Source organism: Meles meles, chromosome 3, assembly GCF_922984935.1.
Source record: "Meles meles chromosome 3, mMelMel3.1 paternal haplotype, whole genome shotgun sequence".
NCBI classification, from domain to species: Eukaryota; Metazoa; Chordata; class Mammalia; order Carnivora; family Mustelidae; genus Meles; species Meles meles.
The window spans coordinates 147,831,038-147,850,069 of record NC_060068.1 but is presented as its reverse complement, the minus strand read 5'-3'; the positions used below and the strand labels follow the sequence as shown (position 1 = coordinate 147,850,069).

The 19,032-nt window shown below is 40.2% G+C and overlaps 1 protein-coding gene across 1 annotated transcript in view; it reads right to left on the bottom strand.

The window, feature by feature from the left end:
* The window catches only part of HCN1 (hyperpolarization activated cyclic nucleotide gated potassium channel 1), a 398,356-nt gene extending 389,155 nt beyond the window's left edge, over nt 1-9,201 (bottom strand). Inside the window, exon 1 of the mRNA XM_046000839.1 lies at nt 8,646-9,201. Coding sequence (XP_045856795.1) covers nt 8,646-9,052 — 407 coding nt within the window. The 5' untranslated portion in view covers nt 9,053-9,201. The remainder of the gene's footprint in view (nt 1-8,645) is intronic.
* Between the last annotated feature and the right edge of the window lie 9,831 nt (nt 9,202-19,032).

The window sequence follows — 19,032 nt, the reverse complement described above, 5'->3', positions numbered from 1 at the left end:
TTTTTTTTTTTTTTTTTCTCATTTTATTTATTTTTTCAGTGTAACAGTATTCATTCTTTTTGCACAACACCCAGTGCTCCATGCAAAACGTGCCCTCTCCATTACCCACCACCTGTTCCCCCAACCTCCCACCCCTGACCCTTCAAAACCCTCAGGTTGCCCCAACCTCCCACCCCTGACCCTTCAAAACCCTCAGGTTATTTTTCAGAGTCCATAGTCTCTTATGGTTCGCTTCCCCTCCCCAATGTCCATAGCCCGCTCCCCCTCCCCCAATCCCACCTCCCCGCAGCAACCCCCAGTTTGTTTTGTGAGATTAAGAGTCATTTATGGTTTGTCTCCCTCCCAATCCCATCTTGTTTCATTTATTCTTCTCCTGGCCCAGTTCTTAACGATCTATCTATGTCACCATGTTCATGCTGCTTAACCTCCCTGCAGTTTCATTTAGTCACCTGTATTGGGCAGAAATGTAATAGTTGTGACACGTCCTTGCAGGTGGCAGTGTGGGGAGAAGATGCTATAGGGAAAGAAAGAGCTTGCTTTACCTGGATTTACTAACGCTAAGATTAAGTGTGTGCACTTCCTGGTTGCTGACTAATTCTTCATCCATTTACTCAATAATATTTGTTAAAAGTCTGTTATGTTGACCCAGTAATTTCAATTCTAAGAGAAATGAAAATATATCTCTGAACAAGAAATTGTTCTAGAATGTCCATATCAGCAATACTTAATAACCAAGAGGTAACCAAGTCTGTTATGTTGACCCAGTAATTTCAATTCTAAGAGAAATGAAAATATATCTCTGAACAAGAAATTGTTCTAGAATGTCCATATCAGCAATACTTAATAACCAAGAGGTAGAAGCAGTACAGATGTGTATCAACTGATGAATGGATAAATTTGGTATATCCACACAACAGAATAATTGTCAGCAAAAAAAGAAATAAAATACTGAAACATGCTACAAAACATGGATGAAACTTGAAAATATGCTAAGTGAAAGAAGTCAATAACAAAAGACTACATGTCATTCCATTGAAAAGAAGTGTTCAGGAAAAAAAAAAATCTCTAGAGACAGAAAGTAGACTGGTGGTTGCTTAGAATTATGGGAAGGGAAAGAGAAGGGAAACAGAAATGAGTGCTAATGGATATTTATGAGTTCCTACCTGGATAAAATTTTCTGAAATTGATTTGGGTAATGGTTGTACAACTCTCTGTGAATATACCAAAAAAGAAAGAAAGAAAGAAAGAAAGAAAGAAAGAAAGAAAGAAAGAAAGAAAGAAAACTCAATCATACACTTTAAATGAGAATTGTATCTTAATTACACCTCAAAAATGCTGTGTGTTTTTTTTTAAGATTTTACTTATTTATTTGACACAGACAGAGAGAGAGATACAGTGAGAGAGGGAACACAAGCAGGCGGAGTGGGAGAGGAAGAAGCAGGCCTTCCACTGAGCAGAGAGCCCCATGCAGGGGCTCGATCCCAGGACCCCGGGATAACGACCTGAGCCAAAGGCAGCTGCTTAATAACTGAGCCACCCAGGTGCCCCTCAAAAAAGCTGTTTAAAAAATAATGCATCTGAGAATATTTAAGCAGGGAAAAATCTCTTATGTGTACTTTTATGGCATTAGGAATATAAAATTGAATAATATTAAAGACATCATGGAACTTAAATTTTAGCTAAGGGACATATATATGATTATAAATTCCAATGAAATGAGACTCAGAAAATTAAATATGGGTAAAGGTTGAGGATGATCATAATGATTAAAATGAAAGCCAAAGGACAAGGAGAAACTTTCAAAAAGTGAAAAGAGAATCTTAGGCAGTGAGGTTAAATGTCACGTCAAAATCTCTGGGATAGGAGAGAATTCAGCTTACTGCAGGAGCTGAAAATTTACCCAAGTGGCTAGAAAACAATGAGGGAGTAAGTTGTGGGTGATAAGGTTACATAGATAAATGGAAATTGTGCAAGACTGTGTAGCTCATCTCAAACGTACTCTAAAAGTAATGGGAAGCCTCTGAAGGGTTTTAAGCAGCATGATATTATTTGCATTAAAAGATATTTGCTTTTTAAGATCACTCTTCCCACTCTATGATGACTAGAATACAGTTTTGACTTTCTGTCCTAACTACTTATGCACATCTCAACAGAAATATCAACCACGCTGGTAAACCTACATCACTCATAATTTTTAAAAAGTGTCTCAACTGGTGGCAGAATTAAATTGGTAAAGTCGATATGGATAGACTCTGTAAAATGTTCAGTCAGGAATTTCCTGAACTATGCCTTTTTATAATGAAGAGAAACACACAAGGATGTTCACAGTGGCACTATTTAACATGAATGTATAAAATTTGTAAATAGTTGCTAATTCTGTATGTGTGTAATTAACCTTACTAATTTAGCATTATACATAATGTCTTGAAAATAAAAAAACAGGTCTATGTTAATAAGATGGCCCAACTGTAAACCCAGGACACATATAATTCTGCTATTTTACTTTAACTGAGTTGTCAGTTACTAGGTAAAATGGTTCAAGGATATTATGGACAAACTAACTAATAAACTTGAAAAGGGTCATCCCATCAATTTTTGTTATTCGGACTTGGGTGAAATGTGTCAGATAAACCCTCAACGCAAAAATAATCAATGTGGCCTGAATGGATCAGTGAGTTAAGCATCTGCCTTCGGCTCCAGTCATGATCTCGAAGTCCTGGGATTGAGTCCCCTGTCAGGCTCCCTGCTCAGCAAGGAGTCTCTCTCTCCCTTTGCCTCTCCACCTGCTCAGGCTCTCTCTCTCTCAAATAAAATCTTTTTTAAAAAAAATCAATGTCGATATATATGCTTATGTGCACATAATTGTATACAGATGTCTCTTGACATCTATCCACATGCACAACACACACACACAACACAGAGACTTAATAGAACCAGGACAGTTTATTTTGCAAAAACAAAGATAATTCCAGGATGCACCAGGAAGCATCACCATAATTCCCTGATTTTTTTTTTCCAGGAAAAATAATGGTAAATTGTACATCAAGATGCCTTCACAAAGAAAATGATTTGTAGAAGAAACATACTTAGTGCAAGTGAAAATAGGTTTTATTCCGAGTGTATGCAGATTTTTTTCTTCATTACCACCACCTCTGTTGCTAAAATAGTGTCAGCTTAATTCGTAGTTTGTTACTTCTTTATAGAAAATGATAAAATGAAAATTTGGGGCGCCTGGGTGTCTCAGTGGGTTAAAGTGGGTTAAAGCCTCTGCCTTCGGCTCGGGTCATGATCTCAGGGTCCTGGGATCGAGCCCCACATCGGGTTCTCTGCTCAGCAGGGACCATGCTTCCCCCTCTCTCTCTCTGCCTGCCTCTCTGCCTACTTATGATCTCTCCCTGTCAAATAAATAAAATCTTTAAAAAAAAAAAAAAAGAAAAAGAAAATGATAAAATGAAAATTTGTCACAGACCCAGAAAACACTCAGCACTCTTCATGTAGGGCTATGGTCTACCACAATTTGTATTGTAATTACAAGAAATTATATTTGAAAGTCCTCACCCTTAGCCCAATTTTTGTCTATAAGTCATGAAGTAAATTATCTTCTAAATAAAAGAATTACACTTAGAATGGCAAACTGTTCTCATGAGCAACATATCAGATATACTTTGCTTGCCTCTTACTCTGGGACATAAGTTCATTAAGTGGAATAATGCAGAATTACAAAAACTACTTAAATTGCTTTTTTTGGTTTTGGTGTTGTTTTGGCGTGTGGTTTTTGACCAAGCAGATATAGTGTAATAGGATTTTGTTAAATGAACTCTTGATAATAGTAATAAATTGTTCAAATGCATTTAAAATTCTTGCATTACTCATCAACATTCAAGTTCATAAATGTAAGTCCACACAATTAAATATGAATTGCTGAAAACAAATCTGTCCAAAGATTCTCAATTAATACCAAGTCCCTAAAAGTAGGTTTAAAGGGAAAGTTGCTCAGAAAAGAACAAAAAACTTCTCTTAACATTTTAGTAGTATAATATCACTGTCATATCTATCAAATGCAATGAAATAGTAAAACATTAAATAAAATTTAGCTTTGTAACTTGTACACTAAGAAAAAGTAATGGAAGAAATTCATACTTGCAAATCTTTCAAATAATTTCACTTTAATTGGGCCTAGAGCCACTAAGAAAAACTTAATTGAATTTATAAGATATAAAAAGGTGCACCTGACGGAGAAAATAAATCCTTAAGGTTAATTTTGGCTGCGTTGATATGCAAACCAAATAAGAGGAGCATTGCTGGGAGAGTGCAGACTGCATTCAGCACAAGGATAGCATAACAGTAGGCTAATTAGTCCTTAAGCCCAGAAGGTTGAATTGTTTTTTCCTGAGAAGCTCCTGGAAACAAAGGTTTCTCTCTGACTTACTGTGTAATATGGGTGAAGCCTCTCTCCACTAATGAACACATCAGTGACCTCTGACATCACCACTGTTGTGGCTACATCACAGGCAGAGAAGCAAGGCCAGAAAGGGCAACAACTTCGGGAAGTGACTCCCATCTCTAGAGTCCTTGTGTCCTTAGGACACAATAAGCTTTTCCTACTGTTATATGCACTAATTGATGAGAAGCAGGAGAAATAATAAGTCAAGATATAAAATCTCCTCCCTTGCCAGAGGCAAGACGTTGGCTGACAATATATATGAAATGGGAGCATTAACTATAAAAGAGCCCTTATATAACTGTGATCCAGAAAAAAAATGTCAGAATCCCTGAAATGGCAAATAGTCTAGTGATAAATTCTTTCAAGGTAAATTACTCAAATAATAAAAACCATCTGCAAACATACTCTACTCTTCCAGACCATCTGAATGACTGTCGGAACCATGGATTGGCTCTGAAAGCACAAGGCTACACCAGTGTCAATTTTTTATTAAATAAATAAAAGGTAAAATTTTAGGTAATAAATACATAACCATTGTACGTGGTCTCAAAAAAAAAAAAATCACATTTAAGCTCCTAATTAGATACTTGTTTCTCTGTATGTTGTGCATATGAAGCTCAGGAGGACGGAGACCACATCCACACTACACAAAGATCAGGGTAATTTTACTTTTTAAGTAACTGCATTTTCCCTAGTTTGGGGGATTATATACCATGATATAAACGAAAACTTAAGATTGTCTTTACTAAACTCCCTAGCTCCCACCCAATTATTTGCAAAAAAAAAAAACAAACAAAAAAAAAACCCAAAACTTATGAGACTATAAAATCAAAGGTTACGTTCCTTCGGGAGGCTCTGGGGGAGAATCCACTCCTTGCCTTTCCCAGCTTTCAGACAGTGAATGCCTTCCTTGGCTCCTGGGACATCACTGTGATCTCTGCTTCCATCATCACATTTCCCTTTCTGCCACCCAGTTATTTCTAACGGTATTGGGAGTATTTGATAGTTGACTTCTCTGTAGTCCCTGAAGGTTTCTAACATCATCCTCTCCTGAGAAAGAAGGGAAATACAGAGCCTCTGCCCTACTTACACCGGAGGTAGGAGAAAACTACCTGCCAGACACAGCAGTCGCTCTCTTGGGCCTGCAGGTGAGAGAAGCACCCAGCTAGCTCTGCGGGAGTCTCAGTGGGAGCACAGCCCTGCCACCAGAGGGAAGTGGAAAGGGACTTGCCCTGGAAGTCATCCTGGAAAGGGGATCATCAGCACAGTGTTAAAGTCCTGACACGCCCTGGTGTAGCGGGCTCCCGCTGCATGCAGCAGTATGGGGCTGACCGAAGAGCAGAAGGAGTAAACTTCCTTGGCCATGCAAAAGTTTATCAGAGTATCAGTTTAAAAAAAAAAAGAAAAAAAATCTTTATTTCCCGTGTCTCCCCATCCCTCCATGGAAATTTATTCTTGAGTGTCACTTTCTCAGTGGCTAAATTATTACTGAGCGTAAGTGTGGCATTGTATGAATCATAGCAAAACTCTGCCCTTTAAAGTGTCTTTATCAGGAAGGAGCCTGAGGTGAACAGATCATAATCATAACATTTCTATTATGTTAGAGATTATTCCCATATTGCTTTTCCTTTAGGAAAAAAAGTACTGTTAGAATTTTATCTCTCTTATTTCTGCTTTTGTCATTACATTATCCTGACGTGTTAAAGGTTTTGAGAAATCTTCTACTGGTATTGAGAGCACATAAAAGTATTAATGAAATAATAAGATTTAAACATCTTAACATATGCAAGTAAGTATGTACATAATTACTTCCTTAGTTTTTTGTTTTAGAAAACTGGTATATATTGTAAATATGAGTTTTAAAATTTATCTTCACATACCTTCCAGTTAAAAACCTAAACCTAGTCATTGTTTACTTTATGTCTGTCATTTCCTTTTTCCAGTGATGCAAGAGAAAATCAAATATCACAAACTACTGCAATTTATGTTTAGAGTATTACCTCACTTTTTAAACATTTCTCATTTCTTTGAAATGTATGATTAAAAATAAACCATCATCTGATTTCAATTTATTTATTTAGTAACATTTTTTTTGTTTTTAAAACAAATATTTTGTCTCAGATGACTCACTTGAGAAAATGTGGAGAATCTTTGATTTTATGAATTTCATTCATTCAAAAGATACCAGTGCATCATTCCAATTCCTGAAAGTTGGCCCAATGTTTTTATCCAGTAGGTGGGGAAAGTTTAATCATTTAATATATGCCACCATGTTGAAAAGAGTAATCTCTTTTCACGTTATTCAAGAAATAAAAGTATTATAAGTAATCAAGAGTGATCACTTAATTGAGGTAAAATTAAATAAAGTGTAGCATTTTATTTGCATGTGAATAGTGAACCACATATATTTCTGCAAACACCACGCTTACTTTTGTTATTGAGACTAAAGGCTGTTTCCATGTAAACTTTTTTCATGATAAAAACGTAATAGGTTGCAACATATTTCCACTGAGGACTGAGGGAGAGACAATATTATACATTTGATGTTAACCTTTAAAATTCTAAAGAAAATGACAATCTAATACAGCTTAAAGCAAGGTCATTTTTTAGGTTGCTTCTATAAGTATCTTCCTGATGAAGGGAACATGCTTGATTATTTAGTAGATCCCCTTAATGTAAACATTCTGTCAGTCCAACTCTTAATTTGACACAGACTATGTCGAATAGTCATTAGATTTTATAAGCCTTCCTTTGGACTCTGTTACACGTTTTTGCAAATAAGAACCTTAAAATGATACAAATCCTAAATTCCATTCACTCTATGCATTAATATAATAGAGGCTACTGATTTCTGAGACAATATATAAATTCCAAAGAAAGGGAAGACAGTCACTCCAAGGCTCTGTGCGGCAGGAGTTGGGTTTTCCACAGGCAATGTCATTCAGAACTGTGGACAGCTCCTATTAAGGCGCACGGAGTTGATGGCAATTTCCCTTAAACATCGCTCAAAGCAATGCTGCTTTCTGTGGCTCTATTTGTTCGCTATTTAATAGACGTCTGTTAAAACTGCCTAGTTCGCACAACTACTCCTTCCACTGATTCCTTTTCGAAAGAGTTCAGTTGAATAATAAATAAATAACAAACGCCACCCTGAGTTTTATCATTCTAAATGGAAAGCCCAACCTTACTCGGGAGCTGCAGGGTGTGCGCACGCTATTAAGAGGATCTACTTCACGACCTTCACTCGATAAGCTCTAAACACGCTTATAACAAAGAATACTTGGGCGACAAATAAGGTGGGGAGACGTCTTCATTTTAATTCTCGGAAGCAGGTTCCCTGACCGCAGACAGCTCTCTGCCCTTGTTCCCCGAGCCGGGAAACAGGAAAAGAGATGTCTGAAACGGACTTGGAGTCAAGGTCAAGAAAGGGTGTCTCTCGGTTTCAGGAAGGGGGCTCTGGAAACGCCCCCTGCCTCTGTTTCGGGAACTCAAAGCTTCCTGCCACGCCGCTGCCCAGCCTGGCAGCGCCTGCTCCACTGACACCTCAAGTCAGGGACTCTCCAAGCGCAAATTGCCCTTCCTCAGCCTGCCAGCCACTATTCTGAAGAAACGCGCTGAGGATGCCCAGTGCCTCTAAGCAGATGAAAAACAGATTAACATTCCCCAGGGGCGAGAGCGGCTGGAACGGCGAGGACCTGTGAGTCACTGTCTCCGCTTGCCCCATCCTCTCCTCCACCTCAGGAGCGCCTCTTTTCCCCTTCTGAGGGACCCACTTCTGGGGGAGCAGCGCGAGGAAGGGAGTCACCCCAAAGGCGACTTTCTGGCCGCTTCCTTACACTCTCCTCTCCGAGGTAAAAGTTTTTCTGGCACAACTTAGCACCCTCCCATCCGGGGGTCACCGTGGACTTCTTCCCCGATGTGTCCCCAAAGTTCACAAGGCAAAGGAGGCGAGCGAGCCTCCCTGGGATTCCCGGGCAACAGGAGCTCCTCATCCCACCCCCCACCCCCCCTCGGCGGAAACTAGTTGAAGAGTCGAGCCCGATCCGCCCGAGTGGAAGCCGCCGGCAGCGCCACCCCCCGCCCGCCCGCCCGCCCGGCAGCCCCTCCCTCCGCGTCCCCGGGCGCCCCCTCCCAGGCGCGGGGAAGCGTGCTGGAGGGCGCGCCCGGAAGGGAGGGTGGGGCGGCGACAAGGAGTCCTCACCTGAAATCGCTGTAAGGGTGGATAATCCAGAAGCCTGCAGTTTTAACCCTTTCCTGCTCCTTCTCCACCGCCTTCTGGCTCCCAAACATGCGGAGGGAGAATTTGTTGACCCCGGGCTGCAGCATGGAGGTGAACTGCCTCTGCATGAAGCCGTACTGCCGCCGGGGGCCCTCGGCGTCCTCGAAGCCCCCGGCCGGCTCCTCGCCGCCGCCGCCGCCGCCGTCCACCTTGAAGCACACCGAGTTGCCGTGCTCCTTCGCGCCGGCCCCGCCGCCCCCCGGCGGGGTGCCCAAGCGCTTCTCGGCCGCGGCCGACCCGGCGCCCGTCGCGGGCGCCTTGGCGGAGAAGACGCTGTTGCCATCGTCCCGGCTGTTGGACGAGGAGTTGGGCTTGCCGCCTCCTTCCATGCCCGGGGGACGCGGCCGGCGACGGCGCGGGCTCCAGACTCTCCGGCCGCCCGGCGCCGGCGGCACGAAGCTGAGCGGGCAGGGGCCCGAGCTGTCTGCCGGCGAGCCCGGCTGCCCGTTGCGGCGGCGGCGGCGGCGGCGGCGGCTTCTGCTTCCCGCCCGCGCCGCTGCTCCCTGCGCGCCTCGCTCCCGCCGCCGCCGCTGCCCTCAGTGGCTGCGCTCCGGGCTCCGCCGCGGCTGGTGCTGAGGCTGAGGCTGCCCGAGCGAGGCGAGGCTTCGCTCAGCCCTCGCGCGCCAGCGCCTCCCCTCGGCTGCCCTCTGCTGGCCGGAAAGGGTTTCTCCCCGCCCGCACAGCGCGCACTCTCCCTCCACTCTTGCTCCACTTCTGCCCAGCGTGACATTGAACTCGGGAGCCCTCCGAGACATTTATCTGTACATGTTGTGAGAGGCTCGGTGCATGTTTGCACGGGAGAGGAGAGAGAGAAGCAGAGACGCAGAGAGACAGAGAAAGACTGAGCTAGCAGATGTCTGTGTGGCCAAAAGAAATAAACACCCTGAAACTCACTGAGGCATTGTCACATTGTCTGAACGCCTGTTAGAACGATATTAGATAGGAAAAGGAAGAGAGGCTGTCTCTGCATGCAGAAAATTCACGTGTAAAGCTAGATGTACGTAAGAAAGTAAGATTTGATAATGGATAATAAATTTCATGAGTAAACTGGAAGAGGTGTGTGTGTGTGTGTGTGTGTGTGTGTGTTGGAAGAAGGCAGACCTCGAAAGGGACTAGGTCTGGGTAATCGGGAGTATTCAGCTGCTTGGGGCTTCTCAGATGAAGATGTGACACCAAGGGACAGACAACTGGCCTCCTTACACTTAAACTTGTTTATTCTTCCCCAGCGCCTTAAGCAGGAGATGGGATTTCTTTCTTCCCAAGGCCATTCGCATCGACACACATGGGAGCAATCTTCCAGCTGCCAACACTGAGAAAAATGTGTTAGGGAAAACTCACCAGAGCTGACCTATCTTTTTAGATAAGTTACGCAATCAATAAAACACACTAAGAGGCATGCATCTTGGTCAGTGTTCACCTACACCTCGCCAGGAAGCCAAAATGTCTTGGAATTTAGGCAGAACATAGTCACCATTTCTGAAGGGGGCATGTATTCTCAAGAGAGACTTTAAATGTGCTACTGATGCTGAGGAAAGCATTCTGAGATTCCTCCTATCCCCTCAGTGTCTCTCAGACACACCAGATTAGTTAAAGGAAGCAAGATGTGCTGCCAAACTCGCCAATCACTCAGCAGGGCAGCCCCAGAGTCTGAGAGCTTCAAGACTCCCAAATGTCCCAAAACATCTGCTCCAGATCCAAGCATTGCCTTCCTGCCCACAGCCTCTTTGAAGGAAATCCTGTCCTGCCAAGAGTCCCTGAATCTAATGGGTTCCTGTCAGTTATAGACACACTTTGGGAGGAAAGGAGTGAGCACCTCCGAATGGAGTCTAAGGCTCACTGGCAACCAATGACCTGGATTGGGGGGGGGGGGGGGGCATGGTGGGGGTTGATCCAGGAGCCTTCCTGAAAAACTGAGCAGCAATAAAGGAATTAACAATGGGAGAGCAAGGCTAAAGGCAAAAGAAGACAACTGGATGCCCTCAGGAGGAGTTAACAGCCTGAGAAAGGAAGCAGAGAACAGAGAAAAAAGTAGAAAGCAGCAAAAACAAGAAGTCATTAGGCCTCACTGTTCTAATTCTGTAAGATTCCCCTTCCCATTCTACTTACCATAGTCTATGCGAAATCTCCTTTTTCAGTGAGCTCCATCCTGACTCAGACACCATCTGTTTTCAACTAATCAAAAACCAGAGCCCTAAGAAGTAAGTATAGGTGGCCAAATTTCAATGGTAAGAAATGGGGAAACTAGGAACAATATAGTGCTCTGATCTAGTCAAGTAGGGACTCTGGAAATCCAAAGGGTCATATAAGGATAGCAGGTGCCAAGGACAGAAGGAAGCCAAAGGGATGGATAAAAACAAACACTGCCTAAAGCACAGTTCTTCTTAAGAAAGGCCCGATTACTCAGGCAGCTTTTCTTTATTAGACTAAAGATGTTCCCTACTTTTCTCTTATTCTGCATGCTCGCTCCTCCAATCACTCTATTTTCGGTCATGGGTATGACAATGTATATTTTAACATAAATTTTAAATTTTATAATAATTTAAAAATATACCATCTAAAATGTTATGCTAACTGAATTTAAGTCAGTTTCTCTTTTCTTCTAGCCAATCCTTTTATTTGTTCTATTTCAGCTTAATCTTAATCATGACCAGGCAGTTATATGAGTCAGAATTTTTCTCAGTTTTGATGTCCGTACTAAACTAACAGGACAGAATTACTTAAAACATGCTTTCAGAATACAAGAAAGAAATGTCTACCTAAGTTCACAAGTCATCGTTTGCTCCAGGTACAGCGTTTAGGCCAACATCATTCATTTAAACTCTCAGAAAAATACATTGTTTTTTAAATTTTGAGGATGTGTATGTTACATCCATTTATTAACTTAAAAGATGTCAGCAAGAGAAAAGTCAAGTTTCTTCACCTGACTTTCTGACTGTTGATTTAAAGTTATTTAGAATGTAGACTTAAATAAAAAAAACTTAGAGCTTGCAAGAAGATTAAACAGAATAAAAGCTATAAAAGAATGAAAGCCATAAGAGAGACAGACAGACAGATACACAGACAGAACCGGCAAACATATTTTAAAATGTGATTCAATTGGGGTGCCTGGGTGGCTCAAGCTCGTTAAGGTGGCTCCTTAAGGTGGCTCGTTAAGCATCTGCCTTTGGCTCAAGTCATGATCCCAGGGTACTGGGATGGAGCCCAGCATCGGGCTCCCTGCTCAACCTGCTTCTCCCTCTCCCACTCCTTCTGCTTCTAGTCAGTCCCTCTCTGGCTGTCTCTCTCTCTCTCTGCCAAATTAATAAATAAAATCTTAAAATAAATAAATAAATAAAATGTGACCTAATCATGAAACTAGACTTCTGGGGCTAGAATGGATGAATTTCTTCCATTATTTAGTTTTCTCTTTTATTTCTGAACTCATAGCATGAGTTAGAAAAGGTTTCTGATCAAGTTAGAAATCAGGGACTGATTATTTGCTGGAGCAGGATTGGGGAGACAAGAATTACAGATAAGAACTAAGTTAGGCTCTGCAATTCTTTATCTTGACACTTCCCAACCCCAGACCTAACTAAATTTTACTTTCCTATTGTCACTTCCTTTTCTCCATCATCCCAGCCCTCTCCTAAGCCACTTCGGACATAGGTGTTACCCCCCCACCCACCCACCCACCAAGAACAGTCCTAAATTTTGAGGATAACTTCTTTTAGCAAGATTCCATGTCTGTTCATTGATAAAAATCTCTCAGGCTGAAATCCACTGGGCTAAATTAGCATGTTTTGGTTTTTTTTTTCCAGTCATCTCAGGACCACCATCATGTCTGACTCTATGTCATTAGATGTCCATGATGTCAAAGTGCCTTGTACCTCAGAGGAATCTGATGACTGAGAAGCCTACCACTTATGGGTCCATTTCATGAGAATGTCCCATCAGTGGTTGTAACGGGAGCTGCTCAGTACATACAAGGATCACACATCTTTTAAAATGTTCTCTGTTTCCTTTAATACGCTGCTTAAGATCAAATTGCAGACAGCAGCAGAAGATTAATATGAAACTAAAATAAAATCTATGCAGCAGACGCAAGTACATGTGAAATGAGACAAAAAAGATAGATGGGCGGCTTGAAGTTTGACAGCTTATTGGAAAACTCTCAGTGAAACTTAAAGATTTCAAAGATAAAAACATTTTAGTCCTCTTGGTGGGGTAGATAGGTTAAACACACATTTCACACATAGGAAAAGGGAGTCAGAGCTGTTTCTGTTGAAGAAGGCAAAGGTAAGGAACGCGAAAGGAATAGTGCACCGCAGGTGACCTCCCAGGCTCTCTGTGTCTCACGCACAGGCAGACTCGCATATCTATCTGGAAAGCAACTGGCAGTATCATGCTTCATGTGAAACACTGGAGCTATTAATGTCACAACGAGACACCCACACTCAGCGTGGTTGCCACGCGTGGTCTTTGCAGTTGATAATATTGTCTCCCTACAGACACAGAAGAATGAACTGCTTAACTGTTGTAACTGACAACAGAATTTTGCAAGTTGGTACAAAGTAAACATGGAAAAGTTAGAAAGTGAATGGATGGAGAAAGTTAGCCATACAATAACAATCAAAAAAGAACAGGGTAGCTGTCCTAATATCAGGAAAAACAGACTTTAAATTAAAAAAGGTATGAGGGGTGCCTGGGTGGCTCAGTGGGTTAAAGTCTCTGCCTTCAGCTTGGGTCATGATCTCAGGGTCCTAGGATCGAGCCCCACATCAGGCTCTCTGCTCAGCAAGGAGCCTGCTTCCCCTCTGTCTCTCTCTCTCTGCCTGCCTCTCTGCCTACTTGTGATCTCTCTTTCTGTCAAATAAAAAAATCCTTAAAAAAAAAAAAAGGTATGAGACAAAGGAGGACATTATATATTAATAAAAGATTCAATACAGCAAGAGGATATGACAATTATAAATATTCACACACCTATGTCAGACCATCAATATATATGGAGCAGAAACTGACAGAATTAAAAAGAGAAATGCATAGTTCTACAATAATAGTTCAACATTTCAGTACCCTACTCTTGATAATGGAGAGAACAACCAGAGAGAAGAGAAAGAAAGTATGGAGGATGGAAACAACACAATAAACCAACTAGGTCTAATAGACATATATAGAATATATCCAATGCTAAACAGCATAAACATTCTTCTCCAGTGCACATGGCACATTTTCCAAAATAAGCAGTATGGTAGGCCACAGATTGCCCTCAATAGGTTTTAAAAATTAGACAGCATACAGAGCATCTACTCTGACCACAATGGGAAGAAGAAATCCATAACAGAAATAAAACTAGAAAATTCACAAATTTGTAGAAATTAAGCAACATACTCTTAACCAATGGATCAAAGCAGAAATCATAAGTTATAAAATACTTAAGTTGAATGAAAACAAAAACAGAACATACCAAAACTTATGGGATGCAGTGAAAGCAATGCCAAGGCAGAAATTTTTAGCCATAAATGCTTACGTTAAAAAAAAAAACAAGAAACAATGAATACTGTTACGCTGAAAAAATTTAAAAAAAAGAAAAAAAATTAAAAAAAAATTATCTAAAATTATATACAATAAGTTATACTCTATATAAAAATGCAGGAAATAGAATAGTAGCTGCCGGGGACTGCAGACAAGGGAGGAAAATGGTGATGTTTTAGCAAAAAGGTTCAGTATTCCAGTCATAAAAGATAAGTCCTAGAGATCTGCTATAAAGCATAGTGCCAATAGTTAACATTACTAATTGTATTATTTACTTGAAAATTGGCTAAAAGAATAAATCTTATGTTAAATGTTCCTATTGTAAATAATACTCTTATTATTATAAATAACTTATTATATCATCATCATTATTACTTTAAATAAAGATGGAGGGGGAACAGGTGGTGGGTGATGGGGAGGGCACGTTTTGCATGGAGCACTGGGTGTTGTGCAAAAAGAATGAATACTGTTACGCTGAAAAAAAAATAAATAAATAAAAAGGGAAAAAAAAAAAGGAAAAAAAAAAAGATGGAGGAAATTTTTGGAGATAATGAATATGTTTATGGCATAGATTATGGTGATGGGTCATTAGATGTATATTTATTTCCAAATTCATCAAATTGTGTACATCAAATATGTACAGTTTTTTGTATATCAATCATAGCTCAATAGAGTGGTTTAAAAAAAAAAAAAACAACAACAAGAAAAATCGCAAATCAACAACCTAACTTAACAACATAAGTAACTAGAAAAAGAAGCACTAAACCCAAAGCTATCAAGAGGAGGGAAATAATAAAGATTAGAACAAAGATATATGAAATAGAGAACAACAACAACAACAAAAAACCAACAGAAATAAATAACAAAATCAAAATTTAGATCTTTGAGGAGCACCTGGGTGGCTCAATCAATTGAGTGTCCGACTTTTGGTTTAGGCTCAGGTCATGATCTCAGGGTGGTAAAATCAAGCCCTGCAATGGGCTCCATGCTTAGCGAGGAGTCAGCTTGAGATTCTCTCTCCTTCTCCCTCTCCCCCTGCCCTCCCCCCAGCTCACATGCTCTTTCTCACTTTAAAATAAATAAATAAAATCTTTTAAAAAAAGGTTCGTTCTTGGAAAAGATCAACAAAACTGGCAAACTTTTAGCTGGATGGACTGGGGGGGGGAATTAAAACTACTAAAATCAGAATTAAAATTAAAATCAGACATTATTACTGATTCTACAAACATAAAAATGATTATAAGAGAGTACTATGAGCAATTATATGCCTAAAAGAAATGGGCACATTTCTAGAAACATAAAACCTAAATCATGAAGAAACAGAAAATCTAAACATATCTAGAACTAGTAAGAGGATTCAATAAAAAGTCTTCCAGGGAAGAAACGCCCTGGAATGGATGGCTTCACTGGTAAATGCTACTAAATGTTTAAGGAACAATGAATACCAATGTTTCTCATACTTTTCCAAAATCTGAAGAGGACAGACTACTTTCTAACTCCTCTATGAAATTAGCATGACCCTGATACCAAGGCCAGATAAATATGCCAAAAGTTAAGAAAACATGGACCAAGATTCCTTATCAACATTGATGCAAAAGTCCTCAACAAAATAATAACAGAATAAATTCAGTGTCATTTTAAAAGAATTATATATATGATCAAGTGGGATTTATTCCTGAAGATTAGTTCAATATGCACACACAAAAAAATCGTTCAATGTAACATACCATAGTAACAGAAAGAAGGAAAAAAACTTCCATGATAATTTCAATTATTTAATAAGGAAAAGGATATTCTTTCTTTATACCAGCTTACTCTGTATTAGGCCCTGTTCAATGTGCTCCATAGAAATCTCAGTTAAAGTTCATGAGGCAAATATTGTCTCCATTTTGCACACTAGGAGAGGAAAAATTACTAACATAAAAATTTGATATAGCTTTTATGAGGCAGAACTACCCCTTGACCACAATCTAGTTGACCCTAATACTGCCTGTGCTCCTAACTGAAATAATGTACATCCTATTTTAGTATGAAGTGTGTGTGTGTGTGTGTGTGTGTGTATATACATATATATATATACACACACACATATATATATATATATATATACACACACACACACACATGTTTTTTCCTAATCCACATTTTCTTGGCAATGAAAATCATTAAATGCTACTTTGCCAGATGACAGAATGAATTAAATGAATGAATGAACAAGACAAACTGGGGTTAATAATTTGCAACACTTCACCGCTGAATTTTACTTTCCTTCTTAAAGTCATGTTCTCTTTTGACCTTCCACTTCCAAGGCCAATCTCATGATCCATTGTCTGAGAGAGAGGAGGTGGTACCCTCACCAACAAAGAGGCCATTGATCAACTCTGCCACTCAGAGCTTTCTCCTCCTCTTTAGCAAGAAATTTCAGAGAAAGTCTGGAAATGAAGTTGCATAGTATTATAAATGAGACTATTATTGTTTTTGTCTCTGAATTGATTAGAACGCATAAACTGGGTTAAGAGAAGTTAAATTTTGTGATTCCGGTTGTCCCTAGCAATTGACAAAACCTTACATTTCAAGGTCTTGCCTATCTGTTTTTTGTGGGGGGTTTTTGTTGTTGTTTTTTTTTTTTTAAGATTTTATTTATTTATTTGTCAGAGAGAGAGAGAGAGAGCAAGCACAGGCAGAGTGAGCAGACAGAGGCAGAGGGAGAAGCAGGCTCCCTGCCGAGCAAGGAGCCCAATGTGGGACTCGATCCCAGGACGCTGGGATCGTGACATGAGCCAAAGGCAGCTGCTTAACCAACTGAACCACCCAGGCGTCCCTTGCCTATCTGTTTTGTTCTCTTATTCACCCAGGGCAATAGTGACCCTTACTTTACACTGATCCATTCACATCCCCTCTTCTTAAGACTTTTGCAAAGGTTTTATTTTTATTTATTGTTAGCACTAATAGATTTGTATTTTTTAAAAATCTTTTAGCATATACTGTTTTATTAATTTGCAAGCAAAGGTTTTAATTTTAGGATAAATGACCTGGAATTAGGAATAAATTTTTAACTGAAAAAGGAGGTTAAATAATCACACAGAAGGGCAGACTCTGACCTTACTGGAATTGAGAAATGAGTTAAACACCTTTCCTGAATTCTGAAATATTGGTGTCCATTTAGAGAAACTTCCTTTTCCTTACTTTTATTTTTTGGTATATGTATTGGCTGTGAATATTTTAGTATTGCAGGAGGGAGCCATATACTGACTGTCTATAATACTTTTTTTTGAGTGGGAGCCTTTTCCCAACTCCACATGATTACAGTCCAGCTCCAATTACAAGACTTGATTCAAGTCAGGTCACAGGAGTTATTCTCCCAGAATCTGAGCACTTCAGCATAAACTAAGCAAGCACATGGGCAGCTGGAATAGAATTTTCCACAATAACAAGGTAGAGATGCAAACCTTTGTTTTTCCTACACAATTCCATAGAGCTGCCCTAGCATATCTTGGTGTTCAGATCTTCTTAAATAATATGAAATTCTGTGCTGCATATTCTTTATTTGTCCTTCTGGTTTCAATATCTACCCTTCTCTTCCCTCCTAGTTTCCTTCAGGCTGACAGCCATGGACTGCATGACCAAGGATCCCATACACTCTGACCTCTCTCAAAGCCAATAGGAAGGAGCAGTAAAAGATGAATTCCCAGAGGAGAGAAAGAATAAGTTTTTTACTCCCCCTATCCCACTTCCTCCCTTCTTTACCATGGTTCTTTCCTAAGCCTCTTTCTTCTATGGCCACAGCCCTTATTGCCTTCTTAATGGCTATAGCTTATGTCCATTCAGTAATAATTTTCTCCCTCTTGCCACTTTAGGAGTAGTAATGCCTTCCTGCTGTGCCTACTTCCAGTATGGCTGCTTTACTATCCTTGTGGGTCTCCTTAACTTTGTCCATATCTCTGTACGCCATATCTCCTTCCATTAAAATATCCTCAGTTTAATCTGCTGAGTGTGCCAATTAGATCTTGACTAATAAACTTCCTAATATAGGTCTACTAGACTCCTTTGTCAGAGTTCCATCTGTTTCCCACATCAAAGGACTCACAGGTACACCAATCTTTCTAACTGTATGATCAAAACTGTTTATTTTCATTATGTGTATATGTGAAAAAGTACTAACTAATATATATGTATACTTCAATATGTGTTCTCTGAGAATATTATTTGGCAACACTTGTTTTTTTTAGAAAAGCTTCTTAACCCAGCTTTTTAAAACAATGCTTATGAAATCAGCTACACACTTAAAACACATTCTTCCTATTCAGATAAAAAAACAAACAAAAAGCATGGTGTTATCTTTGATTTCTCGGTTTCACTTCCAACTTACATCCAATCTGTCAATGGTTCTTATTTTCTCCAAATTCTGCACTTGATCTTAGCCAAAAGGCCGAGAAGCGATTATTTTCTCCAAATTCTGAATCTGACCACTTCTCACAACTGTCTCCTTATAATTTCGACTTGAACTCTACAGCCAGAGTGAACATTTTAACAACAGGAGCCAGGCCAGGTCATTCCTCTAATCTCAATCCTCTCAGGGAGGACTCTCCCCATAAAAGCCACAATCTTGACAATGGCCTCTTAAACCCTGTTAATTCTCTGATCCCATAGTCTACCTCCCCCTCCCCCAAACTCTGCTTCAGCCATACAGCCCTCACTCTCCTTAAAATCCACCAGGCACACTTCTGTCTCAGGATCTGGCCAATGCTGTTCCCCAAGTGCAGTGTTTTACTCACACCTTACATAGGTGTTTACTTCA